The following is a 27,041-nucleotide window of genomic DNA, read 5'->3' as shown; positions in this document are numbered from 1 at the left end:
TTATGTGGAGACTTTTATTAGCCTGGTGGATTTTGGGTCACGTACAATGCCATGTGTGTCTATTCTTTTTTATTAAGAGTTTTTTTTTTCTTACTACAGGAGTTCCCATAGTTGTTTCTTCTGACAAATGCTGCTTAGGACAGATGTATTTTTATTCCCTTACAGCTGGATTGAATCAAATGTCTTTTTCTGCATAGTTTGAATTTCTGCAGTGGGGTTATTTCTCATTTACTACTCTGAGAACAAAGCTGTAGCAATTTCTGTGACTTTCTTTAGCAGAAGTTGAAATCTTTTTGGTGCACGTGTGTGTGATATATTAATTTTCACTTCCCACCAAGTGTGGGAATTCACGCTTGTAAACAGTACAATAAAAATAATGCAAATAAGCAGAGGCAAAGAGAAAAATTTGGTCATCGTTGTTTTTCCCTAGCCAGAAAAGAGAGGCTGAATCAGTGAGGTGTTGAGACTTGCAGGGTGTTCATTTCTGGCATCGATAAGGATCTCTCATGCTCTCCTATAAAATGCTAAATTAGCAATACTCAGCCTCTCTGACTTCCAGCCCCACTGAGCGCACAGCTTGTCGTCCTCCTGGGCCTACCCTGAATCCACAGGTCTGAAGTGAAGATCTCCTGCGATCTGAGAAAGCAAAAATCCTGACAAAACTAATGACTTGGGGCTCCTGCGGCATTTCAAAACCCTTTTCTTTTTCCCCATGAGTGGTTGCCTAATGTGGCTGGGATTTCAGCGATGATTTGCATTATTTCCTGCCTGCAGTTGGGGTATGCAGCATCGTTAGCCTTGCTGGCTGATTTGCACAGCGGTCACTCTCCAGTGAGTTTTGCCACTGGGTTTCCCAGCCTGCAGTAATCTGAACAGTTTATTGCCTTACGCATTGGGCGATGATACACAACGTATGATTTAAAAGCATTCTCCAGTCGGCACCACAATTGCCTGCATGTTGCTAAAAGCAGAAGAAAATAATAAAAAAAATGCACCTCCTGCAGCTGAAGCACCTGGCTCTGCACTCTGCAACTGCAGTAGCTGCCTGAACGATGCCAAGGAGCAAGGTTTTGCCTTACACTCGCACCTTTGCAAGCGGGCGGTGTGGATGCTGCCAAAAAGAGTGACTTTTCCTGTGCACACAGGGCTGTTTTATTCCCTGTTAATGTTTGGGGCTGTGAGGTTGAAGGTGAGAGAAACGTGCTTCGTGAGCACTCTGGGACTGGTATACGTGAGGGTGAAGGAAAAGCTGGGACTTTCACAAGCCAGACCCCCAAAATCCCTGTAAGGTCTACCCTGACTACAGCCCTGACACGTCCTGGCGCATGCCACACGCAGGGCTGCTTCTCAGGGGGTTTACGCTACAGAACCAGGCAGTTTTGAGGCAATTAAGGGAAATTTAAGGGCAACGGGCTCACGTTGATAAATAAACGGGAGCAAGAGGGCACAGCTGGCCTGCACACCCCTGCGTTGGCCGCTCTCCACAAGCACCAAGGCCGGAGGGTGTCAGAGCTCGGCTTCCCCTGCATCTTCCCCGCTCCGTGCCTCACTTTCCCCATCTGTAAAACGGATGTAAAAAGCCTTTTCTGGAGCCTGTAGCCCACAAAGGGGGAGGCTGTTTTGTGCCCCACGCTGTCCCCAGCGTGGGGGTGTCCGTGTGGGGAAATCTCAGCGGGGGGGGGGGGGGCTCCTCGCGGGCCCCACACGTGTGGGGGACACCCATGGGGGGAACTGGGGTGCGTTTGGAGACCCCCACGCGTGTCAGGAGAGCGGCGATGCCGCTCCTTTAACGGGAGGGGGGCCGAGAAACGCCGAGGACGTGCGGCGCCGCCTCCTCCTCCTCCTCCTCCTCCTCCTCGTTCCCCGCCCGCTCCCTTCCTGCCAGCCAGCGCCGCGCAGGCACCGGCCCCGGCTCCACCGCCCCGGCCCCGCCGCCCGGCCCGGCCCGGCCCGGCCCCGGCCTCACGGTGAGTCCGGCCCGCCCGGGGAGGGGTGGTGGGGGGAGAAGCCCGGTCCCGGCCATGTTCCCAGCCCCGAGCAGCCGGGGCCGGGCCCTGCCTCGGCCTGCAGGGAGGGCCTAGGCCTCGGCCGGGGCGCGGGGCAGGTGCGAGGCCGGGCCGAGGCCTCACGGATCCGGGGGGGGGAGGCTTGGGGGGGTTTGGGGGCCGCTGTCCCCAGCGTATGGCTGCGGCAGGGCTGGGAGGGAAGGAGGAAGGGAGGGAGGCCGGCTGGCTGTCCGTCCGTCCCTCCGTCCGTCCGTCGGTGTTTGCACTAAATCACTGTAACCCGCCAAGGGCTGCGGGTGCAGGGCTTTGCCCCCAAAACCCGCTCCGGGGGTCGCCCCCCAGGTCCCAGCTCCAGTGCTGGGCGCCGAAGCTGGAAGGGTGGCAGCCCTGCGGAGCCTCCCGCGCTCCCAATACTCTGCTTGGCACGGCTATTTTATGTTACACGCCTTAAATTATCCCTGCTGCAATGGTACTGGGGGTGCCGGTCACCCCAGGCTGTCCCCCGTGGAGCTGGGGGCACGCTGCGGTGACGAGGTGCGGGCCTCGCATCGCTGCGTCAGGCGGCGCTTGGCGAAACACAGTCGGCGTGTCCATGGCACAGCAGGGTGCTCGGCGTGTCTATGGCACGGCGGGGTGCTCGGGGTGCTCCACGGGCTCTCCCCACCTCATACGTTGGTCCCAGCCATCGGTGGTGGGGCTGCCCCAGAGTCCTGCGCTCCCGCTTCACGGCAGCTCCTAATTCCAGCCGGTTAAATGCTTTCATTAAGTAGGTGGCCGTTAAGAATAACGTTGTGTCATTCCTTTTCTGTGTTAAGGGATGGTAAACGCTACTTTCTAGCGACATGCTTCTATCTTGTCAGTTTAACCTTTTTTTCAAGGCTGTGCTGTTTGAGGTTACGAATGGAAAAAGCAAAGGGAAAGCAGTTCTTGCTCTCTGGAAGTGAGCAGTGGGAGAGGAGTTGAGTTAATACTTTGCTGTAGTCGTTTGCTGTTTAAAATCCTCTTTTTTTTCCCTTTCTTTTTAGTATCTCCATTGCCGCCTCTGCCCAACAATGCCCATATGGTATTTAGCAGACATAACTGACAAGTCCTATTTAACATCTCCTCATGTATGACAAGGCAGAAATCCCTGGCTAGAAACTCTTGAGTGCTGTGGAAGTGAAGAGGGGATTTTCGGTTTGTGCACTCCATGTTCTCCCACATACTTCTCTCACCCGTTCCCTGGGTGGATGGCGAGCGTCCTGGTGCCTGGTTTGGGCTGGAAGCACCTCTGTGCTCTGCGGCCCTCCTGCCCGTAACTGCGCTGTAATTTCTGTCCACGAGCAGGCTATGCAACTCGCTTTGCCACATATTTTTTCTCTTGCCTCATATGCTGATGCTGCTTTCTGCATACTGTGATTAAAATAACTTTTGTGTGTAGCTGCAGCGGGGAAACGTTGGGGTTTGGATGGAAATGCTAATGCTCTGTTAGAGTTATTACAGAAAAACCTTTTTTGTTAGATTTTTTTTCCCCCTTCCTTATCTAGCCAGTCTCAAGAAGATGCTTTCTGCTGTCAGAAATAGCAGGAGTAGGAGGATATGAAGTATACAATTAGTTTTTAATTTGATTCTTTATACCCCGCTGTCATAAAACCCTTATTTTAGGTAAATTAGCTTGCTAATGACTTTGTTTGTCAAACACCTTAAAGGAAAAGCAAAGGCTTGATCAAGCCTGGGTAAAACTGTGGTGTTACTTGGTTGACTCTAGAACAGCCTTCACTTGCATCATCTGTTCTTTCTTTCTGTTTGAGGTTAGATGATTCTGGCTCATCTGGTTCAAAATTGTCTAATCATCGCTTGAACGTCGGTACTGTAAGGCAAAGGGTTAACTGAGTCCTTCAGGAACTGAAATTCCCTGCGAATTTCGGAGGCTATGGACACAGATTAAGTATGTTGTTGGCCTAGACCCTTACTCATAAGGACGTTGGGGGGAGAGGACATTTGTTTTATTTTAAGCATCGAGCTTGGTTGCTCCTAATCCCTTCCCCCTTTGCTGCCAAGACACCCACCTCTCGCCATCGACTGCGCTGAGAGCTTCAGCTCCCAAGTTTCGCTCCCTGGCTGTACCCAGATGATGTGCCTGGTGGGTCGAGTGCCGTCCCCCGGGGTGGTCTGGGGGAGAAGAAACGAGATAAAATTGTAGGAGGAGGGTAATCCCCACGATTTGCTCCAAAAATGGAGCCAGCAGGCAGCCGGGCACGAAGCTGGGAGCAGAAGAAAGCCCCTGATCAAGTTTAGTTTCTGAGTTTACAGCAAACATCTGTGTTGTGAATGCCGCTCGTAACATAACTGCTTCTAAGGGGAAACGTGATCGGTTTATTCTTCGCCACCGTCGCTGCAGGAAAGCTGCTCCAGAGCCTCCTGCAGGTCTCAGAACAATCACGGTGTTTCCAGCCTAACGTAGTTTACGGCCAGTTTGTATAATTTGTGTTTGTTCTAGCATTGCCATTTGGTTTAAACAGTTGTTTTCCCTCCCTGAGGTAATTAGAGGGAGCAGTTTTATCCCCTTGTAGCCACTTGTTTTGATAGGTTAAACAAGTCAAAGTCTTTGTATCTCCTCCTGTTGTTCCCTCGATACTCTCCTCGTTTACTTTTACCATTCAAAACCTTTTTACTCGAAAAGGGAGTTTTACAAATCTTAGTTTATTTCTTAAGCTTCCTGCTCAGTTATGTTGGCAAGTCAGCAGGATTGGGCTGCTCTTAAAAATGAGTGGTTTTGGGGGGCCCGCTCCCTGTACTAACCTCTCCAACTCTTTGACGTTCCTCAGGTGATGGCTTCAGACCGATGAGAAAGGGAGGTGCTGGGCAAAATCTGTCCCAGACAAATCACCTCTTGCTAATGACTGTGCATAAACGTACGGAGGTGGTAGACTGGAGAATTACCAGATCGTGACTCTTGGGAAGCTGCTTCTCCTCTCGTCATTATACAAGATGTCCAAAAGAATAAAACGCACGATGCCTTTTTTTTTTTTTTTTAAAAAAAAAAGTATTTATTTATATTTTTAGAAACTTAAATGCTTCTTCCTGTTCACATGTCTGAACTACAGCTGGTTGCGGAGAGGTGGCTGCTTCTGAGCTTTGAAAGCTTTCCATTTCTCGCCAGAACGAGGCCTTTAAAGCATTCCTTATAAAATGCAGACTTGTTGACGCTTTCTGAAGGTTGCCTGTGCTCTCCCATTTGGGAACGCTTCTGTGCCTGCCAGTGCGGGCATTGTCTGAGCACGGGAGGCTTCCCCCCACGGCACTTAATTGTGGCTTTTATTTCCAATTAGTTTGGAGCAGGAGCAGCAGCGGTTGCGTCGGTAAGTGCCGCATGCTGAACCGGACTCGTGCTTCGTCCTGCGAATCCAAGAGCCAGGATTTAGCAGCCCAGGGGGCTCAGAGGGCGGATCCAGGTGTTGCCGGATGAGGTGAGGCGGGGTGCAGGCATCTGCAATTGCTCCACAAGCTTTTTTTTTTCCACACGAGAACAGAAGCAGCTCCTGCCCCAGGTTCCCTGCGTCTGAGCTTGTCCTCTTTTGGTCGCCGCTACTGCCTGTGTGCGGGAGTGCTGCACCCTAATTAGATTATATTAGAATGAATAAGGGAATCTGAACAAATGAGCTTACGGGGGCACTGTCGGGTCAGCTTCGGCCCTAAAAATAGGTACTGAGCGCAGGACAGGCTTGGTGCAGTGTCTGTCGGTACAGCAAAATCGAATGGAGATTGCCTGTGAATGCATAAATTCTGCTGCCTTGCTGTCTCTTCGGCCAGGGTGCCCCGGTGTCTTGTTGGTAGGAGAAATGTCGAAAAGCCCTGAAATTTGGGCATTCTTTAGTCGAAGCTTGCTGGGATGTTGGAAGGGGAAAACAGTGGCTGTGGAAACTGTAATAATCTGAGGTGCTAAAGAATGCAAATCTCATGATCCTTTTTAATGCTTCCCGTCTAACTAAAGGTGATTTTTAGTAAGGCTCTTATTCACTGTGAAAAACAGGGAACAAGAGAAGAGGTTTCTGCAGTAACTATGCCTGTGAAAACTCTGGAAGGTTTCTTCAAACTCTTTCTATCACAAATATGAAGGATATTGGTTCTATCTGGTGCAAAAAAGTAGCTCAGGAATGCCAAGCCTGCAATTTTGCTGTGCAATGTGTGGGGGATGGAGGGAGAGGAGGGACGGGCACGGTAAGGTTTGGGGTTAATCACAAGTAAAATAACTACTTTTCTACAGCTCTCCCCCTTGTTTTCTGTAGCATGCTTTGTTTTCCTGGGTGCTTTGTGCCCTGCTTATCAAAATTAACAGCTCTGCATTCCTGTTACCGAACAGAAGTAGATGAGGTTCCTTCCCCTTTTCTTCCCGAGAAGACTTAACAAATAGCAGCTTTCTTTTCAAACTCAGCCTCATCCCAGCTTGCTCTGAGGCTGCATTGTAACTCAGAGAAAGTATCTGTAAATTGGTGGTGGCAAGCTACTCATTTCCTTGCGCTAATCATCCCCGTTACGCGTTGTCCTCTGCCAGCGTTAGCAGCTAACTGCTGCTGTCGTTGTCAGGCGTGCAGGGATTTCAGCGGTCCTGAGTTTCGGATGTAAAATTTTTAACAAGAATACAGGATGGGAGAAGTGCCCCGTGCTAACCCTCCGGGAGGGGACGCGGCCCGTCGTCGGGCGCAGAGGCCAAGTGCCGCTACAAAGTCCAAGCGTTCGCGGCGACCTTATCGCCCGGCGAGGCGAGGTCTCCTCCTGGAGCCGCGCACGCCCGGGTGCTGTAGGAGCTGCGTGGGCTGGCACCCTCCCACGTGAGACTGCCGACCCCGCGGTCTGCGCCGAGCCGCTCGGAGCCGGGCGATCTTGCAGATCACTGCGTCGCCCGCGAACTGCTGGCACATCCCCGCCTGCTGCCCGAAACGGCTCCGCGCCCTCTCACGCTGTAGGATCGAGGGTACGGAGCAAAACTTCTCGTTTTCTTCAGGGCGTAGCCGACTGATGAGTTGAGCATCGAGGAGGGCTTTTTTTTTTTTATGCTGTGTCAGAGGAGGTGTCCAGCAAAACGTGAGTTCTCGCTTTGGGTTTGCAGGTGTTAACGGAAGAGCTGACCTTCTCGGGCTGGCTGCTGCCTGGCTCGTTGAGCGTTTACTGAATGACCTAGGGAGAATGACGCCTGCCTTCAGGATTCCCCGGGTGTTGAAGGCTTTTAAGGGCTGGTATATTTATGCCCGTGATTCGTGGTGCTTCCAAAACTGCTCCAGCTCTCATCCTGCGGAGGGGAAGTACGCGGTCCAGCGCGTAACCTCTCGCTTAGCGGTGCCACCCACCAGTACAAACTCAGCCTGGCTTATTTTGGGCTCATCCTTTCGCTTCCAAATCCCGCCACCCCCTCCCAAAGCATTTCGTGCAGCAGAAACGCCGGCTTAATTCCGCGTTGCTGGCTGATAGCTTTTACTCTCTCCCAGGTGGACTTAGAGCGGGGTGTTTTATTTTGGGGCAGGGACAAACTTAGCACTTTCTGCTCCTTTCTGTGATGCTCAAAGGTGTCTTTTGTCTTCCTGTGACCGCGTAGGAGGGAAGCTGTTGAGCTGAAGAGATAAAAGCATCCTCTCCTCTAGCCCCCGTCCAGCCCCGGGGAAAGCTGCCTCCTCCGTGACGTGCAGTCCTGCTGCCGGCCCTCCCCGGGGGGTGTTGCAGGGATGCTGCTGCTCGCAGGAAAATATGAGTGGACTCGTAATCCATTTGCAAGTGCGGAGCTGTCGAGGCAGATGATGACTAAGCTCTTGCACAAGGTTCAGCGCTCTGGGGAGAGTGCCAGGGTTGGACCAAATCATGACTGACTGATAAGGGAGCCTATAAACGCGAGGCAGCTGATAATTTTATTATTCCTGGTATACTCTGACCACTGGCTATGACTTTTTTTTTTTTTCCCCCCTCAGCCCGTTTGCTGGGGAGTTTCGAGTTGAAAAACCTTCGTTCAGCGAGGACAAAAAAAAAAAAAAAAGAGACCAACCCAGTCTGTCGGAGGAAGTGAGCAGTTCCCAAGCCTCTCGTGGCGAGCGCCCGGTGGCAGAGGTATTTAAAGGCTCTGACTCAGCCCTGCTTCACGTGGGCTCTCCTCGCTTTCGGGCCGGGTGGATTTCTTCCTGCTGGGAACCCGCCCTCTGCCCCCTTCGCACCGCTGCCGGTTCTCCGGGGCGTTATCTGGGTGCCCTGCCACGCGCGGAGGATGGAGGTGCCTCCCTTCGCATTTAACTGAAGGGAAGGCTGAGGCAGGCGCCTGTTTTAGGCTTCAAATAAGTGCCAGCGTGGCTTTTATTTAGGGATTATCTTTTTTCTTAATGGCACAAGGTGCGTAGACCTACAGACTGGTGCGTGAGCCAGCTGCGGCATCGCTTTTGCCCTTCTCTGTCCCGGCTGAGAGCAGCACGGGGGCTGCAGCCAGCTATCCCCAGCCTCTCGAGGAGCAGCTCCAAGTCTGAGAAGTGCTCTGGGCTCAGCAGTGCTCAGGTAGAAGCCTCCACCGGGGCCAGGAGGGGACTCCTCTGCCTCGTTTAACTCGACGTACGTGGGGAGGAGCACTCAGCTCGTCCTTCTCTCGCGCCAGGAGGTCTCCCGGTGGGTGTGGTGATGGGAAGCCGGTGAAAAACAGGAGTTCGTGAGCACTGTGTCCCGTGTCACACCTACTGACCTTCGCTTGTGTGAGTACCTGCCGGGAGCGGGGGTGGCTTCAGCTGCGGTGGGTTGATGTAAAGCTCTGCTGCTGCTTTGCATCACCTGCACCGCCTCGTTTCGTGTCCGCAGCGGCGGTGGCGAAGGTCCTTCAAAGCTGCGCTTCTCCGTGTTCAGGCTGGGACCGGAGGGGAGTTGTTTGCTCTAATGTTTGCTGGCAAGGCGTCCTTGCCAAGCGTGGACAGTGAAAAGCATTGTCCGGGTAGCATCTGAAAGTGCTGGGACTGCCGAGTTTCAGGGAGGTTTTACGGAGGGCGTGTTGGGGTTTCACGGGGTGCCGTGGGCTTTCCAGGGGTGCCGTGGGCTACACATCAAAAGTTTTAGAAGCTTGTAAAGATTCTGGGGGAGGCGTCTCCGTGCCTCGACCCCCTGGCTTCCCCCTTTTTTCCCCTGCTGTTTGTGGGTCAAAGGAAGAATTTCTTGGCTTCTGGCGTGCCTATTTCGAAGTTGATTTCTTGATCCCCCCTCTCCGTTGCAGGCCACGGGAGCAAGAGAGGCGTAAGCGATTGGAAGCAATTAGGCTTGCGTCTGTGTGGTTGCAATGAAATGTTTCTTAAATCCTCGCATGCCAGAGGAGGAGCAGATTGTGGGGCAGTAAAGCGAGGGGAGGGAGAACCCGGAGGAGCATGAAAGAAGTGACCTAAATTACTGCGCATTCCTTTTGCTGAGCGTTTTAGGTGTGTTTTTTTTTTTTTTTTTTTCTAAGCAACCTGCCATATTCTTAAACCTGTATGTTAGTGAAAGCTGCAGTTCAAATGTGAATGTGCTGATTGTTTTGGGGGAGACAACTCGAGGACGTTGGGATATTGGTTTGAACTCAGCGCTCTGAGAGCACGTACGTGTGTCTTTGGAGTCACTGTAAGCAACTCTTCTGGGGCCAGCCATTGCGGCCGCAAGTGGAGGAACCCAGAAAGCCCTCAGAGATGCACTTTGCACGCGGCTTTTGGGGAGTTTGTTGTCACCAAGTCCCCGATGTTACGCTGTGTGTGGGACTGGGACCAGTAGGGCCGGCTGAGGGCTGTTCGGGGCGTGCTGGGCTGCCGCTCAGAGGGATGCCAGCCAGCCTCAGCATCGCTCACCTGGGGAACCAGCAGCTACGGGAGGGAAGTGGTTAACGAAAGCTCCTTCCCAGCACGGCCCAGGTGTAATGAAACCGCGCTGGGAAACTCTTTGCAGGAGCTGGAGCCTTTTCCCTGGCGCTGGAGGGGAGCTTGCTCTGTCTGGGTCTTTAAGACCAGCTGCACGGGTTGCCTTGCAGCCTGCAGAAACACCGCGCTGCTTCCTGAGCGCGTGGGACCTTGGGGACCCTGGGTGGGTGACAGCGTGAGCCTGCAGTGCTGCCCTCAGTAAATGCGTGTCCTGCCCCCAAGGAGGATGGGGAGGGACCTTAACTCTTCGCCTGTTTCAGGAGCGGAGCTACTCCAGCTCCGCAGCAGTTTTCTTAAACTTCCAGTGTGCTTTCAAATGGAGATAAAAACGCCGCCAATTTATGCTTTGAAACGTGCTGGGGTGACTTGTACGCTGCCAGTGCTTTGTGTAGGGATTGCTGCTAAAGCCTCTTCTGTTCACCGACCATCCTGAAACTTTCAGCTAACGTTCGTAAGGTTATCGACAGCATTAAAGGATCTAGCCTGGCTATGGGAGTGCTTTCTTGTCTGCTGTGTAACACCTTACTTCAGGATGAACGTGGAAGGACAGCTTTGCCACTGCCTCGTATCTGATGTGGACGTCTTGGTGACGGGATCCTGTTCGTCCTTTGGCCAAATTTCGGCTGGATCAGAAAGTCACCACGTCGGTGCTGTAGGAAGTCCAGCAGCTTCTGTGGTCCATGTTCTGTCCTAAACGTATCTCCACCCGTCCCCCGTGTTTGAAGGGTTTTATGAATACACCAAGAACAGTGTTTTAGCCTGGCAATTGAGTTTAAATTTAATGCAGGTGTAATAAAATCCAACCCTCTTTTGCAGCTGTTGTTCTTGACAGTGTGACCAGGAATTAAAACCCACTGATTGCCACGGGCACAAGACTGGCGGAGGCCTCTTGCATCAGTCACAACGTGTTCCCTGCAATCCCAGGGCTCAGGTTTGCCCTGTAGCTGAGCGGCAGGAGCTGTGAGCAGCTGCGTGGCCAGGTGAATTCAACCACGGAGCTCTGTGGGGTGGCTGTAGGTACACCACGGCCACGCTGAGCAGCTCGTTGTGTTGAGGGTTGAGCGTTTTTTCCAACTTGCAGTCAAAAATGCATTCGTGGCCTGTTAGCGCGCAGTTGTTCCCATGCCAGCATTGTCCTCTGGCTTCAACTCCACCCTGCAAGGTACGAGCTGGAGGAAGCTGATGGGCTGGGTACGGCCCCTTTTTACTGGGGTGAGGAGTTCAGAGCAGGGGAACGCCACGATAGCAAGCAGTGCCAGCTCGGGCACGGCTCCTTGGATCTTTTTTTTTTTTTTGTGTCTTTCTGAACCATGACTAGGGCATGTAGCACTGAGGGCAAAAATAGCCGTGCTGATGGAGCGCTTACCCAGCTGTGCGGGCAGGAGCAGGGGCACCGCCGGGCTGGGGAGGCTCACAAGCCCTACTTGGTAGCTGCGCTGTGCACGTTGATGAGATCTCTATTTATGATGCCTGTGTCAACCCAGAGGAACTTTGACTTCTATACGTCAAGTCCGCGTTCCTCCTCTCGTCTAGCCTAAGCTGAAGTCGCCCTTTTACAATCCTGGGGTTGAGAACCTGCTGTATACCCTTGAGCGTCAAACTCTTGACACGTCTGAAAACTTTTTACCATTCTGAACTTCGTTCAAGTGATGGAAACTTTTTTTCCCCAGTGTTTTCATTATGCTGTAAGTGGTGAGAAGGGCAAAAAATCTTAGCTGCTGATTTCGTCCGTCTTTTGAGCTGAAGCATTATCAAGACTTGAGCCGGAGATTTAGCCTGGGACTGAGGTATAGCGGTCTCTCAAATGCTGCTTTGTGATGCCCTAATTTAGCTAAATCTGTGCCACCTGTACAGTAACTTTGCTGCAGCAGTCACACTTGGTTTCCCTTTAGAGAAAACTGAAATCACTCAGCTGCTTAGACATAATGTGTGCCATAAATAATAATATCTTCTAACTCGAGGTAGTTAGGAGAAACCACATGAAAGCAGCTGCATCTGATATGATTCACAATCGCTTAGGAGTTTTGATTTCCCTGTATGAGTTGCTAACAGCTCTCCTTTAACTTGTTGCCTCTTTCCAAGGTAGGGCAATCAGCCTTCTCCTGCAGGAATCCAGACGGAGGGAGCATCGCTCTGCTGTCGCTTCTCTTGTCCGCTGCCGTTTAACGAAGGCATCGTTGAGTCACGGAAGGGTTAACGAAGCACTTTTTTTTTTGTCAGCGGTCCAGTCGCTTTGTAGAGCCGTGCCGAACAGCAGACTGAACAGAAATAATGGGGAAATCTTGGTGGTGGAATGACTGGGGTTGTCATTTTGCAACGCCAGGGTAAAGACCTGCTTGAGCTTCGTGCTTCCAGCTGCCTGTAGGGTGGCCGATGGCAGAGCTCGTTGCAGGAACGTTAAATATCCATTTCTCTGCATCTCTTGCATTGAAGTGTCAGAGCTGGGGGGATCCGAACCATTACGGTTGGTCCAACAGTGGCTTCCCATTTAGTACTTAAAACGGTTTTTATTATAATGAGCCTTTTTGGAGCTTTGGCTTCAGAAGAAGGGCGGATTGTAGTCCTTAATTACGACGCGCGGGAACAAACTGCGGTCGGGCGGACAGGCAGTGCTCCAGCAGCGTTTGTGCTGGGCCATCCCAGTGCACAGATGACCGTCGGGGGCTGTTGCTGAGCTGATTGATTTGGGTTGCTTTAGGTAAGGCTTGGAAAGCTCTCGTTTTGAGTTCATCACAAGAGTCCTTCAGGCTCCTTGCCCGTTAACGCTGAGCAAATCTGTCCCCGTGCTTGCCCCGAAGAGCCTCAAATGGAGGCAGGGACTGTGGGGAACGTAGCATGAAGAAGAAGAAAAATAAAATTCAATCTTTCTGTATTGGGACACCAGTTTGTGTAGGTGCTGTGGCAAAATAACCACGAGGGAAGGTTTGAAGGCGGAGTGCTTCGGTGCAGCCCGGCCCCGTCTGATGGAGAGCACCAGGGCACCTTCGCCTCTGCCCTTCTCAGCACCTTCCCGCTGGGCTTTCCCTGCCCTTCCAGCCAATTCAGGTGTCGCCGAGGCGTTTGTTGTGCAGCAGCGGGTTGGGGGTATCTCGCATCGCCGTGCTCCCAGGAAGGGCCCCAGGTGGGTGTTTGAGTTGTGCGGGATGGAGCTGGGGCTGAGCAACGCGCCCGGAGCTGCGGGCTGCTGGGAGGGAGACGGAAAATACAAGACTCCTCCGCTGGCCTGAGGCTCGCTTCGTTTTTTTCCTCTTCCCTAGAGCTGCCGAGGCTACGTGGTGGCTGGCATACGTACGGGAGCACATTCTCCTGTTGGGAATGTTAAAAATACACGCTACAATTTTCCCTTTCCACATACCAAAATATATTAATGTGCTGGTGCTTTGATTAGTCACTTCCTTTTCCTTTGTTCCTCTTGCAACAGGGTAGAGGACTGCAGGCGCATGCTGAAGTGAAATCTTTGTATGGTTGAGAAATCTTATGCTAAATAGATTCTCCTGGGCTAATACCTGTCTTGGCAGAGGATGATTTCTGCTCTCATCCATTAAACGCACGCTTAAAAATAAGTCTGGATAAAGTTGCTTTGACGGTATTCACACTCAAAATATCTTTGATTTATTTTTATAGGGAAAAGAAATTCTAAGATGAACCAAGTTAATACTTTTTTTTTTTTTCACTAAGAATGGGATTTATTCTCGCAGGAAAACCGTGTTGGGTTGTTGCAGGAAAACTTCCAAATTCCCTCGTTTATTCCGAGGCTCCTTGTCCGCCTCCTGTCGCGTCGCCTCCCCCTCCCCACGTTGGTGCGAGACCTCCTTCACCGTGGGCGGAAGCTTTGCCAAAGGCCCTGGTGTGACATTGTTAGGGTGTACGCGGCTCGACTGTGGGGCTGCTCTGGCAGTCCCCGCGCCTTCGGGGCGTGGAGGTACAAAGGTTGATCAATTCTGCTGTGCCAAGCTGCGCTGGCATTGCCCCGAGCCGCCCGCCAGCCCTTCAAGGTCGGAGCCTCTCGGCTTCTCCGTCGCCCCCGCTGCTCGCAGGAGGTCCTTTCTGGTGCTCTGGCGAGGAATTTGGCGAAACGCTGTGCTGCTGGAGACGTGCCGGACATGTGGTAGGTTTAAAACGGCATTTCTTGTGCGTCCGGAGAGATCCTAGTGAGCAGGCTGACACATCACTGACCGAGCTGGCTACGGGCTGGGTTAGGCAGCCATTCGGAGAAGCAAGCGGCAAACGAAGACGATTCTTTTTGTGCAGGTACGTGCAAACTTCAGAAACGCGTCCCCAAAACAAACTGCTGCTGTGTAGAGCTTCCTCGTTAGCGGTCTGTCGTGGTTTTCCTGTCGCTCTGCCTCCGAGGATGTCTGCTCTGCCCTCGCTTCAAACCGAAGGTCGGTTTGTGCCTCCCAGGACTGCTGGGGGAGCTTGGAATCATGGAATCACAGAATATCCTGAGTTGGAAGGGACCCCTTAGGATCACCGAGTCCAGCTCCTGGCACCGCACAGCAGGCACAGGCTGCGGTGCTGTGACCGCGAGGAGCTCGTCCTGGACAGAAACTGGGGTGCGTGAGGCTCTGCTGGGACGTGGCAGCCTGATGTAGAGGCAGATAACACGCTTGGGGCTTTTCCTCGGCTGGTTGCAGCTCTCATATATAAAAACCTGTTTTGTTTTTTAAATGAGCCTCCCAGTTCTTGGATTCCATTCATAGTTTCACAGCAATCTGCAGAGGCAAAAAACAAAAACAAAAACAAAAAACAAACCAAAACTGGGCTAAGGCCTTTTCCTCTTCTGTTTCTGTCTCCTTGTCTTACATTTATTTTTTTAAATATAAACAAGAAAATCTAATTCAGAAATGTATGTTTAGATAGCCGTATTTACTGTATACACTGGAAAGGGGAAAAGCTTTCGTTCCAGCTGTTGCTCTTTGCAGGTCACTGTGAAAGCATGAGTGGAATTTGAGTACTGAGAAGCTGCTGCTTGTACCTGCTTTCCTCTGTCCTTGTGGAGGCCGAATTGTGCCTAGAGATGAAAGGCGGTGTAGCAGCCTCAAGAGAAGGTCTTAATATGTTTATTTTTTTGCTCGGCATTTGAGCCACGTCTGTGAGCAGGGGGCAGTCAGCAGCGTACCTGCTGCGTGCTGCAGAGCCTGTTTTCATCAAGCGGAGCTCGTGGAGCCCAGGTAGGTGCAGGTGTGGGAGAACAACCACGCTCCTGCTAGCGCAGCTCAGCGCTGCGTCAGGAAAGGGCTGAGCTGCGTGGCCGTGAGACCGCCCGCTGCCCTCCCGGCTGAGCGTTCCCCTGCCTCATTTTGGCAGAGCTGCGCCCCAGGGCTGTCTGGGCAGCCCAGGTGAGAGCAGGCTGGGAATACGCATTTACACAACAGGCAGATGTCAAAAGGGCACGTAATTGTTGGGGCGCATAATGGCTTTAAGTGTGTAAGTGGCTTTTGGGTGTAGGAAACCCGAGCTGCTGTGGACTGTCACATCAACTTGGCTTAGTACAGACCACTGTGAACTTCCCAGGTCATTAACCGCAATAAAACCAGGCGTGGCCTGGTTCTTGCCTCCCATCCAGGTGCTGGGCGCACAGATTTTGGGTGCCTCTGCCTTGCTGACCCAAGTCCCGTGCCGCCGGGCGGGTCGGGGTCGCAGGGGACCCCTGGATGTTGCAAAGCCACATGGCACGCAAAGCTGCTCCTCGGGCTGGTAATCCAAACTCAGGCAGCTATTAATCTGCTAGCTCTGTCTCTTATTTTTAGGATGTAATCCTGCTATGGCCTTGCGATGTGCCAGCACGAGAGAAAACCCCAAGTCTCGGCGTTATTGCAAGGTTACGAAGGAGTGACTTGCCGGTGGCTGCCCATTGCAAGTCAGCTGAGCAGCGCTGTGGTGAGAACAGCGAGGTCTGTTTTCAAGCAAATCGGTATTTTGAGGGTGTTAGAAACGTAAACCTGAGCGTTTCCTAAAATGTGGTTAAAAGATGCAGCTGGTTTGTGGGGCCGAGCAGTGCGCGGATGGCTCCTCTTGCCTTAACATCAGCAGAGCAGCTACTGCCGGTGCGTTCGTGCGGCTGGCTGTGCAGCCCTTTGGCTGTGAAGCCGTGCCCTGTGAGCAACGCACACGACAGAGAGCGAGAGGCACAGCGGGGGATATTTTGGCTGTTCAGAGCTCCTGCGGTAGTGACCTTGGGGGCTATCGCTGCCAGCAGACCAAATCGGTGTCTGTTAATCTCCGCTTGCAGGGATTCTCAGTCTATGAAATCGCAGCGCGTATTTTCCCTCTGTAGTTTGAGGAGTATCGCTTCCCAGTTCCCCGTACGGAGACGTGAGCAAGAAGAAGAGGAGCTGGCGAGGATCTGGGCCTGGCTTGCACGGAGAAGCAGCGGAAGGAAGCGCGTGCCCCAAAGCCTGCCCGCTCGCCGCTGGGTGTGCGCAGCATAGCTCAGGTGGTGGGGCAGAGCACGTCCCGGCAGGAGCTGGGGGGGGAAGGAAGCCTCAGGGGCTCCCTGGAAGCAGCGATGGGAAGAGGCGCAGACGGGCTGGGTGATGCCCGGAGCCTGCCCCAGTGCTGCGGGTGGAAGCCACAACCTTTGGTCCCGTACGGGCAGCTGGGGAGAAGGGAAAGAGATCTCCGAAGGCAGAGGACAGCATGTTAGCGGGTGTGTGTGTTAGGGAGTAGTGGTTTCAGGGGAAAACCTGCAGTCTGGCGGGGGTGAGGACGCTTTGCTCTGTCCAGATGGCATTTCTCGGAGCTGTTTTTGATCCAAAATTACTTCTTCTTGCAAGAAATGCTTCATTTTCTGAAGACTCTTCAGTCCTGAGTGATACCGATACCTTTATGCTCTTGTTTCTTTGCACCAGCAGCCCCGGGAGGCTTCACCAGAGGGGTCTGTGTGGTTTTGGGATGGAGGAGGGAGGATTTATCCCCAGGTAAATGCAAGGTTGCACGCTCTGCTTTTGCTGAAGTTAATTCTGGCTCTGGGTTTTATCCCATCGGCAGCCGCTGCGTTTTTCCAAGGTGTTAACTCTAAAAATGTATTTAAAAAGGGAAGAGGAAAAAAAAAATAAGAGCGAAGGCTTCTGTTGAAGCAAAGTTACTCTTTTCTGGAATATAATAAATCGCGTGTCTCTGTTAACTAACGTCAAGCGGAGCCCAACAGATGGTACAAACAGCGGCACGTTTGGAATGGAAAATATTTACCTAGAGGGTATTTGCAGCGCTGAGATCGGGCTCTGCAAATGGCTTAATTGTATCAGCGTAATCAAGTGAAGAGTGGAAAGATTTATTGACAAGCCCTCGCCTCTTGCTGTTAACAGTTTAGAGGGGGTTTCGAGCACTGTTAAGCTTTACTTGAACAGGGCTCCTTCCCAGATAAGAGTTACTTTAGTATGTGAAAGGTTTAGCCTGTAAATTCAAGTGGCTGAGGCTTTCCTCTCTTGCTGTATAAATCGTGCTGTCAGGGCGAGTATTTAATTGCAGACCTCACTTTGCGTTGCTGGTCACTGTGCTTCCCCCTGGGTCTGAGCTTTGGGAGGACTTCTGCCAGCAGAGCGTGGAAGCGTAGCTCCAAAAGAGTCCGAAAAGCATTCAGAAACGTACAAAAAAAAATGGGTTAGGCTTTGCCATCTGGGTCAAAACTGGCAGGGCGACGGAGATCTCGGTTGTGGGTGCTCTGTGCACACCTCTAAATTGCGTGGCTTTAACAGTGACCCGTAAGAAGATGGTGTGATCTTCCTGGGAGCTGTGCTCCTCCTGACATAGGTGAGATACATATGCAATATCTTATCGCGCTGTCTTAAAATGGGGTTCGGGTGTAGTCTGTCCCTCACCGGTGTTTGCAGGGCATGGTTTTTTGGGAATGTGTGACCCTTGCACAGGAAGGTGGAGGTGGTTGGGTCGTGTTGGCTCCCTCTGTTCCCATCGCTGATTACCTGCGGAACTTGGCCAGGTGTTAACGAGCTCGGAGCAGGTTTGATGAGCTGAAATCCCTGCCTGCTGTGACAGCCCAGCTTTCACTCCCTGCCTTGCGGAAAGTCACATTGCAGAGGCTCTGCTGGCTTCAGCATCTTGTCTCGGGGCGCGAGGAACACACCTTGTGTTTTTCTGTGCCATCGTAGCACTGCTTTAAATAGTGTCTTTTAATAATGAAGTTCTAATTCTGCAGACTTTGCTAATCCCTTAGCAGTGCTGACATTAAATGGACCGTCTTTGGGGTTTCTGGCAGCCCTTTGTCCTAGGGCTTGAGCCCTGCAGTGCTTTAGGTCGATGCTTAGGGGTTACCGGAGCTGGTTCCGGTCCATGCAGTGGCTGAACTTGTTGAATTTTAAAATCTGGTTGCATTTTGTTACCAAGCCCTGATTTGCCACAGGTTCCCTCTTGTAGCGCCCAAGTTGCTGGATGTCTGCTCCACCAAGAGCCCTGCAGGAAGACGAGTTTGGGAGCGAAGCTGTTCTCGAGATGATCCTCTTACGCAGCTGGCTAATAGGAGCTGTGTTGCCAACAGGGTGCAGATTAAGGGAAAAACAGTGTTAGTCTTATCTCTTTGAGAAATTTATTCAGTGCAAATATTCCTCTGAGACTTTGTGCTGTGCTCCTGGTGACTTGAACGCGAGGGGTTTTATTTAGTCCCCTTGCCGGCCAGATGCCTGCGCTGCGAGCTGGGTGTTAAGCCCAGCAAAGCCTGTGATCGCGGGGAAGGCTGTGCGGGGGCTGCCTCGGTACCTGTTTTTTTTTTCCACCCCATTTAATGTTATTTTATTTCAGAAGCACAAATCCCCGGAGATTACATGCATCTTGAGACCCGGGCGTTTAGAGGAGCTGTGCTTGTAACGTGCTGGGGCTAAGCTACGAGTGACTCATTAGCCAGATGGAGCCGTAATTTATTTCTGTCTTCTTAAGTGAGTTAATCCCCTGGACCCAAACTGAATGAATATCCCGTGAAATGTGCTCTCTGTGCCGAGTGAAACTCGAGAGGTAAATGCAGAAAGCCGGGGGTGTGTTGGGAAACCCAGGCCAGCGTTAACTAGCAGGGGAAGTCAGGCGCAGGCACTGACGCTGCGCTGGAGTTCAGAAGCAGTTTCCGTGGCACGGGCTCTGTTTGGGGGAACAAAAGTGCAATTCTTTTGTTAAAACGTTGGACTGAACGTGAACAGAGTCTGTGTGCGGACTGGGACAGATGCGGCTTGTTCCCGAGTGACCGGTCCTGTGTGGCATGAGAGGTTAGAGGGCATCTCGTGTGTCTGCAGCTAGCAGGAATGGGCGGAGTGGTGGAACCAAGTCCTGGCGAGCATTTAAGCTCACGTGGGAAGGTTTTCAAGGTAATGTAGTGTTCTCTTTCTCCTGGTTTAACAGGAGGAGCTTCTCTGTCCTCTTTCTTGTATGGCAGTGTATGACTTTCTCTGTAGACTGCTTCTGTCTCTTCCTAGATGGCTTGTCAAGGCAATACAGAAGGACAAATGGGAACGGAGAAATTCCTTGAGTAACTGCAGCTTGTCAGGGACAGCCTTGTATGAGGGAAACCCCTGCCTGTTTGCCCCGTGGCGAGGGTGTCACTTCACAAGGACCTCGTGGCGCAGGATGGCACCTTGTGACACCTGCCCACGGACCCCGGTGGTGCGCTCCCAGGGGCGATGCTTGAACGCCCTTGTTCGTGCTGGGCTGGGAAACTTCAGTATTTGTACCAGGTCGCAGCTTTATCCCATCCCTCCCGTACCTGATGCTCCCTTTGGGGATGACTCAGCCACGCTAAAAACCTTTCTGTAACTTCTTCTGTTTGCGTTCAGATAATCAGAAAGATTGGAGGTTTCCCCAGCTTTGTGCACACCCCTTTGACAAACAAACCACAAGTTTTCCGGGAACAGGCTTGCTTTAATTCCATCTTCCAAAGACATTTTGGGTTCTGGTTAAAACATAAAGACAAACACTCTTGCCTTTGTTTTCTTAACGGGGTGCTGGGAGATATTTCAGGGCTTAAGCAACCGGGAACCTGAGTTTGCCGAGCGGTTGGGCTGTGATCGTGCCTGATGCCACTTCTCGTGTTTTTCTGAGTGTCAAAATTACAGTCACTGTCTGTCTTGGTCCTGCCTTGATGGCTGTCCTATCACTTGGTGCCTTCATCCGTTACAACGTGTAAAAGGGTCAGCGTACGGCCGGCTGTGTGCTCGTGTGTCAGCGGGGCAGAGGTGGGCACACTGGGGGCTCCTTCTGGTTCGGTGTTGTAGCTGGGGCAGTAACGTGCTGTAACGATCAACTTAATCACATTTGTGAGAAATCTGCTTCGTTACATGTTTTCTTTGGGGCTTAACTTCTCCTGTAAGCACTCAATATTGACTTTGGCTGCAGCAAATTTTCAAGATCTGTTTCCTTCAAGTGATAACTAATATTAGATCACTTCATGCAGGAAGCCGGTTTTATCAATCGCTTTGAAAGCTCCAGCTTAATTTCACGCGTCTGTGCTTTTTCTCCCCCAAAAGATGAGCTTTTCCTCCCTCGCAGCCCTTGTGAAACCCCGTGCTGGATGCGATTCCAGATGCAAGCCGTTCCAGCGAGCTGGGCACGCGGAGAATAAAACACACAAACTGGGAGGAGACTTAGCGTTAAGACAACTGATGAATAATTAGTGTATTGAAAGGTTAGCCGTTTATTTTGATAACTTAATAGCCAAATTAGAGTTCCCACTCCTTGCTCTCTGTAGTGCTCAATGCCCTGTACAAATATATTGTCACAGTAACCCCTCTGTGCAGAAACTATTGCAGAGAACAACTCTTCCCTCTGGGGCTGGAGCCGGGCTCCACACCAAGCTCTCCCCAACGGGGCAGGACGGCAAGCCAACTTAGAAGAGCAGGTTCTAGCACGGCCATGAGATGGATTTAAGTCTGAAGTGTGATACTAGAAGGTATTTAAAGAGTAACCCTCTGCTCAGAAGCAAGAAGAACCCGTCCTTTCCCTGCGCTGCCCAACGTCTCTACCGACTGCAGTCCCTGGGCATTCAGTGTACGTCTATTTTCTTCTTCTAAGCAATGATGGAAATATCCCAAGCAATATAAGGAGGAAATTCTTTGCTCTGAGGGTGGTGAGGCACTGGAGCAGGCTGCCCAGAGAAGCTGTGGCTGCCCCATCCCTGGAGGTGTTCACGGCCAGGCTGGATGGGGCTTTGGGCAACCTGGGCTAGTGGAAGGTGTCCCTGCCCATGGCAGGGGCTTGGAACTGGGTGGTCTTTAAGATCCCTTCCAACCCAAACCTTTCAACGAACATAACTTAGAAGTGTGGGGCAGTTCCCCCTGCCCTTTTTGGGGTCATCCTGCTGTGTGAAGCTCTTGTCACCAGGCTGGTTGAGAAGCACAGAAGGGAAGCTGATTTGGCACATTTGGGAAGAGTTGGGGATGCTGCGGTTGGGTGCTGGCTACAGGGAAGGTGACAAAGATCGTTACGGGAGATGCAACTTGGGTTACATCCCTTGCCTTTCGTTCCCAAGGGAATGGGTTTCCCAAGGGACACTTGAGTTGAAGTGTCCTCTTCTTTGAGTAGAGGAAAATGTGGTTGAAGTGTGTGTTTTCCGTGGCAGTTTTCAAACTGAGTTGGTGAATCAGCGATTGTGTGCGCTTAATTGGAGTTTTGATTGCGTTTTTCAAGGATCGATGCCTTTTTTTTCCTTGGAACAGTCTGGATTTGAATTCTTCCTGCAAAAATCCAGGTCTGTTCATAGTGATCAGAGTTGTGAAGTAGGGAAATCAGTCTTATCTTGGCCCCAAAACTAGTGTTTTTTTTTAAATAAGCCTTAATTCTGACTTTCTTTTAAACTCTGTGGTTCCTGCTTTTTGTTTTATTCATTTAATGCTCTGACCTGTGCTGTTACATGCACAAAATAAGTAACAGATCTTCCTGTTTTCCTATAAACGTATGGAATTTTCATGAGTTTAAAGCTGTTTTAGACATCAAAAAGCAGTTCTGAAAAAAAAAACCCTGATTCTTTATGGTTGACTAACATTTAGGCCTTTCTCCCTTCTCCTTGCTCTGCTTCTGAGAGTTTCATAAAACTGGGAGCAAAAGTTGAAATTTAACTCCCACTTGACAAGATAAAAAACTGAAATCATAATGTTGGATTTATGGGGGGGAAAAAAAGGTTAGAAAAAGGATTGCTCTATACGTGTGGGTCCTTATTTCACAGCCTCTGAAACTGTTGTCTCTCATTTCTGATGTCAAAAGCTTTCACTTACTGAATTTCACTTCAGAAGGGAGAATGAGGAAGATGAGTAAAAGTAAGGAAAGAGAACTGCTCTCATCCAGGATCAGCCTTGCAGCTACAGTTCCTTTCTATACAGGTTAGCAGCTTTGAAGCAAATGGTGAAAGACTTCAAAGTTGTTCCGTGCTTGATATTAGTTTGGTAACTTTATTAAAAGCAATTTTAAAGCTTCTCTAGAGCAATGTCAGAGCTTTTTATCAATATTATTGGCAGGGGAAAAAGGTATGAAAACCTGGTCAAAAAACTAATTCTTGTTTCTTTTTCTTTCCCCTATAGATTTTTTATAAGTATAGCTAAGAAGAAGCACAATGGAGTTTTACGAGTCTACCTACTTCATCATCCTCATTCCTTCTGTGGTTATTACGGTTATCTTCCTCTTCTTCTGGCTTTTCATGAAAGAAACATTATACGATGAAGTTCTTGCAAAACAGAAAAGGGACCTAAAGTTTCCACCTGCCAAGAGCGATAAGAAGAAAACGGAGAAGAAGAAGAACAAGAAGAAAGAAGCTCAGAATGGGAACATCCACGAATCTGACTCTGAAAGTACCCCTCGGGACTTCAAGCTCTCTGATGCCCTGGGTACGGATGAAGAGCACGTCGTTCCTGTTCCCTTGAGCATGACTGAAGCATCTAGCGGCGTCAGAGAACGGAAGAAGAAGGAGAAGAAGCAGAAGGCAACTCAAGATGATCACGTAACTAAGGAGTCGGAAGGATCCAAGTCTTCAGGCAAGAAAGTAGAACCAGTCCCTGTTACAAAACAGCCCACTCCACCATCTGAATCAGCAGCATCTAAGAAGAAGCCTGGGCAGAAGAAGCAGAAAAATGGCATGGGTACCTTACGTTGCATATGCTTCTTGCACAGAACGCCAAAACTGTGCTCTGCTTCTTGCGAGGCCACAGAGTGTCTCTCTCAGAACTGTCCTGCCTGATCTCTGTGGGGCAAAGCTCACTTCTAACCTTTTCCTTTTTATGAGCTATTGCTTTTTTCCCCCCCCTTGTTTTCCATCTGGTGGCAATGCTCTGGTTTTCCTCCTCCCATCCTTGCTTTCTTCTATTAGTCTTCTATTAGAGATCATTGAGGGAAACGGAGTAGCCTGTGCCTCTGCTTTGCTCTACGGCTTGGCTCCTTTGCTCTCAAGCTGTCAAAATTTTGATTACCTGAAAGAAGTCATTAAGTGCTTGCTGTGTGCACTCTGATGTCAAGCCATGAAAAAGTAGAGCCCTAAGAGCACTTGCCCTAATAGGGAAGGACGTCTAGGGAACCCCCATAGCAGAGCGTGCAAAATAAATCACTGCTTAAGTGCAGGCCTGTTGTACCAGAAGGTGTTTGGTGGCTGAAAGTAAGAAGCACGTGAAGTTGCTTCCCGCCCGTTACACCTTTATAATGGAGTGGAACAGAAACTAAAAGCATACTGATCTAGTCATTGCAGCTGAAGCATCCAACCTAGACCAGACTGAAAACCGTAGGTAGAGCTGTTTGCACGTATGTGGATGTCCATTCGTGGAAGCTTAAAAATTCAATTTCAGAAATAAGTGAAAGTATATGCAGATAATATAACGAGTAGTGTAACAGGTTTGCTATAGGGAGTGAGGAAAAAGAATGACACTGCTGCTTGATGTGATTTTTTTTTTCCTGAAAAAGGGAGAAGGAAGACCTGCCCACTACCAGCAAAAACAGTATCAAATCTTATTCGTGGGTGCTCTCTGAAAATCTCTGTGGCATGATGAAAATGTGGTCTGCAAACGCTGTTCTGAGGGCAGCCGCAACTAACTTTTATCCTTGCTTGCATGAGCTAACACCGTAACCCTGTGTGGTGTGTCAGCTCTGACAAGCATATCACATAGCACAAGCTGTCCCAAAAGATTAAAACCAACAAAAACAACAAAAAAACCCACCCATCTCTAGAAACAACTTTTACAAAGAACAGTTCCCTAATGTGAAACACTTATTTTCTGCTTCTCACGGTCCCAGTAGCTATTGGGTGTGTGTGTGTAAAAGGCATGAGGGGGTTCATGGTGGGGATGGGGGCGGGGGAATACATCCTGCAAACGAGAACCTGACATGGGTAACACATGCTATATGCTCTGTTGCAGTAAAACCTGCATTGGATTTGTTAAAAGGATACTTTAATCGCCTGTGTTCTGCTTGCAGATATAAGTCCTGTTTGTCGAAACAGTAGGTGCTGTGGCCCTTCACTCTGCTAATTTTTTCTCCTGCTTTGGGGTCTCATCTGTTCTGGGAAAAGTGTGTTTGTCCGTGTGTATAACTTCATGTTCTCATCTCAAATACGTGATTTCTTTTTTTTCTGGGAGTAGATCTCGGTGATTAGAGTCACTGATTTAAAAGTGAGAACATGCTCTTCTGTATGCTCTTCATTGTCTCAATTGTCTATTACAGATGATCAAGATACTAAGACTGATTCTGTTGCATCTCCTGCCAAAAAGCAAGACCCCGTCCTGCTCCACCAGGAGATAAAGCAAGAAAATGTATCAGGAAAGAAGAAAGTCTCTGCAAAGAAGCAGAAAGTTGATAATGGTGAGAATACCAGGGGTTTCTTATTAGTTCAGGCATGCCTGATAATTCAACCTTTTTCTTTCTTTCACCTTCCTTTTGGGAAAGAAACCTGTAGGATAACTTTTTTAATTTGAAAAAGCGGGAATTACAGGTAGGAAAAATCCTGATAGGCTGTTTTTTATTTTATGACGGAGTACCACTGAACATGGGATGCCTCTGTGAACCGCTCACCTTTCTGAGCTTTTTGCATCCAAGCATCTGCACTCGAATTGAGGAGTTGTCTTGACATAGAGTATAAGCTGACCAGGCTCGGAGCAAGGCACGTCTCTAACGGCTGCAGTCATCTGCCCCAAACAAGACTGCAGTTTTTTTTTTTTAGCCAATTGCTTTTTCCTCTCTTATTGTCCTTTTGTTAGCTAGCTGTTGCTCCAACATAAACTGCTCATCTTCGCTGTCAAGGCCTTTACTGTTCGTCATCCCTCGCTCCCTGCCAAGACGCTGGTTCTCGTCTCTTGGCTCAGTCTGCCTCTGTGTTTCAGTTTTTTACAATGAGTGCTGTTGTGTTTGTGGCATTTGGGAAGAGCGTGACCACGGAGTCCTGTGAGGCCACCTTGTTAGCTTCTCAAAACTCTTCCTCGCTGGGACAGCGACGAAGAAGCTGGTGGACTGCTCCTGGAGTAGATGGTGTCGGTCGCTGTGCTTCCTTTATGTTTCGGTCAGGTCAGACCGCATCACTGAGCGTCTCACAGATGTTAGGCTTTTTGAGAGGAAGGGAATGAAACGAGGAGAAGATGAGGAGAGGAAGTAAAATAAAAAATGCGGATGCTAACTGGATTGGATTTGGGGTATTTCTGCTCGAGGAAACCTCTCTTCACTTCAGCGCTTGCCATGTACGTGCAGGTGTTTGCTTGCTGCATAAGATGAGAGGCTCTGGCAGGTTACGTGGAAGGAAGGTCCATCTGGCCTGTCTTCCTCCTTAAGGGCAGGCAGAATGTGGAAGCATTTTCCAACTGGCTCTCTGGCAGCCAGGAAGACGCATTTGTGTTGCACTGATGCCTGCAATCTTGTATCCCACCCATTTCCCTCCGCTCTCCAGCCCACTGCATGGCATCTGTTCTCCATCAGATTTCAGCTGGGCTGGGTGGGTCAGGAGCTTCCCTGCTGCGTCGTGGCTCTGTGCAGAGCATCTCACATGCTTCAGGCAGCATGTGCTGGGCAAACCCCCAAATCCACCTCTGTCACTGGCTGCTTCTGTTGTCCCTGCTCTGTCGTTCTTCCTCTCCCCACCCCTGCTTTTACCTCAGCAGCGCAGACCGAGCAGTTCCGTGGGCAGAGGCTGTTTCTCACCACGTTGATTCAGTGCTGTGTGAATGGAGGCTGAGGTCGGCCAGCACCTCTGGCTGTCTCTCTGAATATTAATGGTGCCTGAAGCCTGCTCTGACAGATGAGAGGTCTTTATTGAGTGCAGCTGAGTCTGCATGTGAAATAACTTGATTGCTGCCCCTACCACATGTTCTGCCGAAGTGGTTTGGGTTGCTGGTGATGTAACCTGGGTGAAAATGCTGGCGGTAAGGTACTAGCTTCTAACAGAACAGGAACAAGAGACTTACTGTACTCGTGTTTCAGAGATGCTGCGTGCATTTCATACACAGCCCGAAGTAAACCGGTCTCACCGATGCTGTATGCAACTTCAATGAAAAAGTGCAATTGAAATCAAAATGTAAAGGTTCTTCTCTGCTACTTCTTAAAATGCTGAAAGGCAGCTTTGAAAATATAAGTTTAATTGGAGCTATTAAATTCTTATGCATTAGAGACCTTTATTTAACGAATTTACCTGGAGAGCTTTAATGAGTTAAGCTTTGAAGGTTATTAATATAACTAACTACTGAGATTAGAGATGCTGTAATCCATCTCACTAATGTGTTATGCACCTTTTCTGTATATTGAAGTTAATTATTAAACAGCTTTAACCAACCCTGTGGACTTTTGGTTACAGTTTTGGTGGATGAACCTCTTATTCAAGCAACCACGTATATTCCTTTGATGGATAATTCCGATGCTGGCACTGTAGAAAAGAGAGAAGTGGTTGAAGCAGTGAAACAAAACATGAATGAGGGGATCCAGAAGAGCAGTGGCAAGAAAATGAAGAATGAAACCGATAAAGGTAAGAAAATGATAACGCAGTCTGCTTTGGGCATCAAACTGTGAGCAGTGAGAGTATGCTGTGCATTTGGGGAGGGGAATCTTTTCTTATTTGCTAGGAAGAAAGGATTTGAGGAGAACATTTGTGGCTGCAGGACACTGTTCTTGTCTGTGCTCACTTATGCCCTGTTTTTGGCACTGCTGAAAGGGCTTTGCTTCATCTGAATCCTTTTAGTGCTGACTGTAGGCTTTTGTGTCCGAA

At 50.2% G+C, this 27,041-nt stretch overlaps 1 protein-coding gene across 17 annotated transcripts in view; it reads left to right on the top strand.

Moving 5' to 3' along the window:
* Positions 1-1,843: 1,843 nt before the first annotated feature.
* KTN1 (kinectin 1) overlaps positions 1,844-27,041 on the top strand; it is a 74,520-nt gene continuing 49,322 nt past the window's right edge. For 3 of the 17 annotated variants that reach the window (XM_050710754.1, XM_050710753.1, XM_050710750.1), the window contains exons 1-4: positions 1,859-1,967; positions 22,399-22,947; positions 24,521-24,658; positions 26,634-26,801. In XM_050710754.1, coding sequence (XP_050566711.1) covers positions 22,431-22,947; positions 24,521-24,658; positions 26,634-26,801 — 823 coding nt within the window. In that variant the 5' untranslated portion in view covers positions 1,859-1,967; positions 22,399-22,430. Of the gene's footprint in view, positions 1,968-7,950; positions 8,708-20,352; positions 20,511-20,622; positions 20,873-22,110; positions 22,201-22,398; positions 22,954-24,520; positions 24,659-26,633; positions 26,802-27,041 lie in introns of those variants that run through there. The other 14 variants (XM_035551137.2, XM_035551135.2, XM_035551134.2 and 11 more) reach the window with 10 other exon arrangements.

Source organism: Cygnus atratus, chromosome 5, assembly GCF_013377495.2.
Source record: "Cygnus atratus isolate AKBS03 ecotype Queensland, Australia chromosome 5, CAtr_DNAZoo_HiC_assembly, whole genome shotgun sequence".
NCBI classification, from domain to species: domain Eukaryota; kingdom Metazoa; phylum Chordata; class Aves; order Anseriformes; family Anatidae; genus Cygnus; species Cygnus atratus.
Note: the sequence above shows the minus strand (reverse complement) of the source record. Positions and strands in the feature narration are given on the sequence as shown.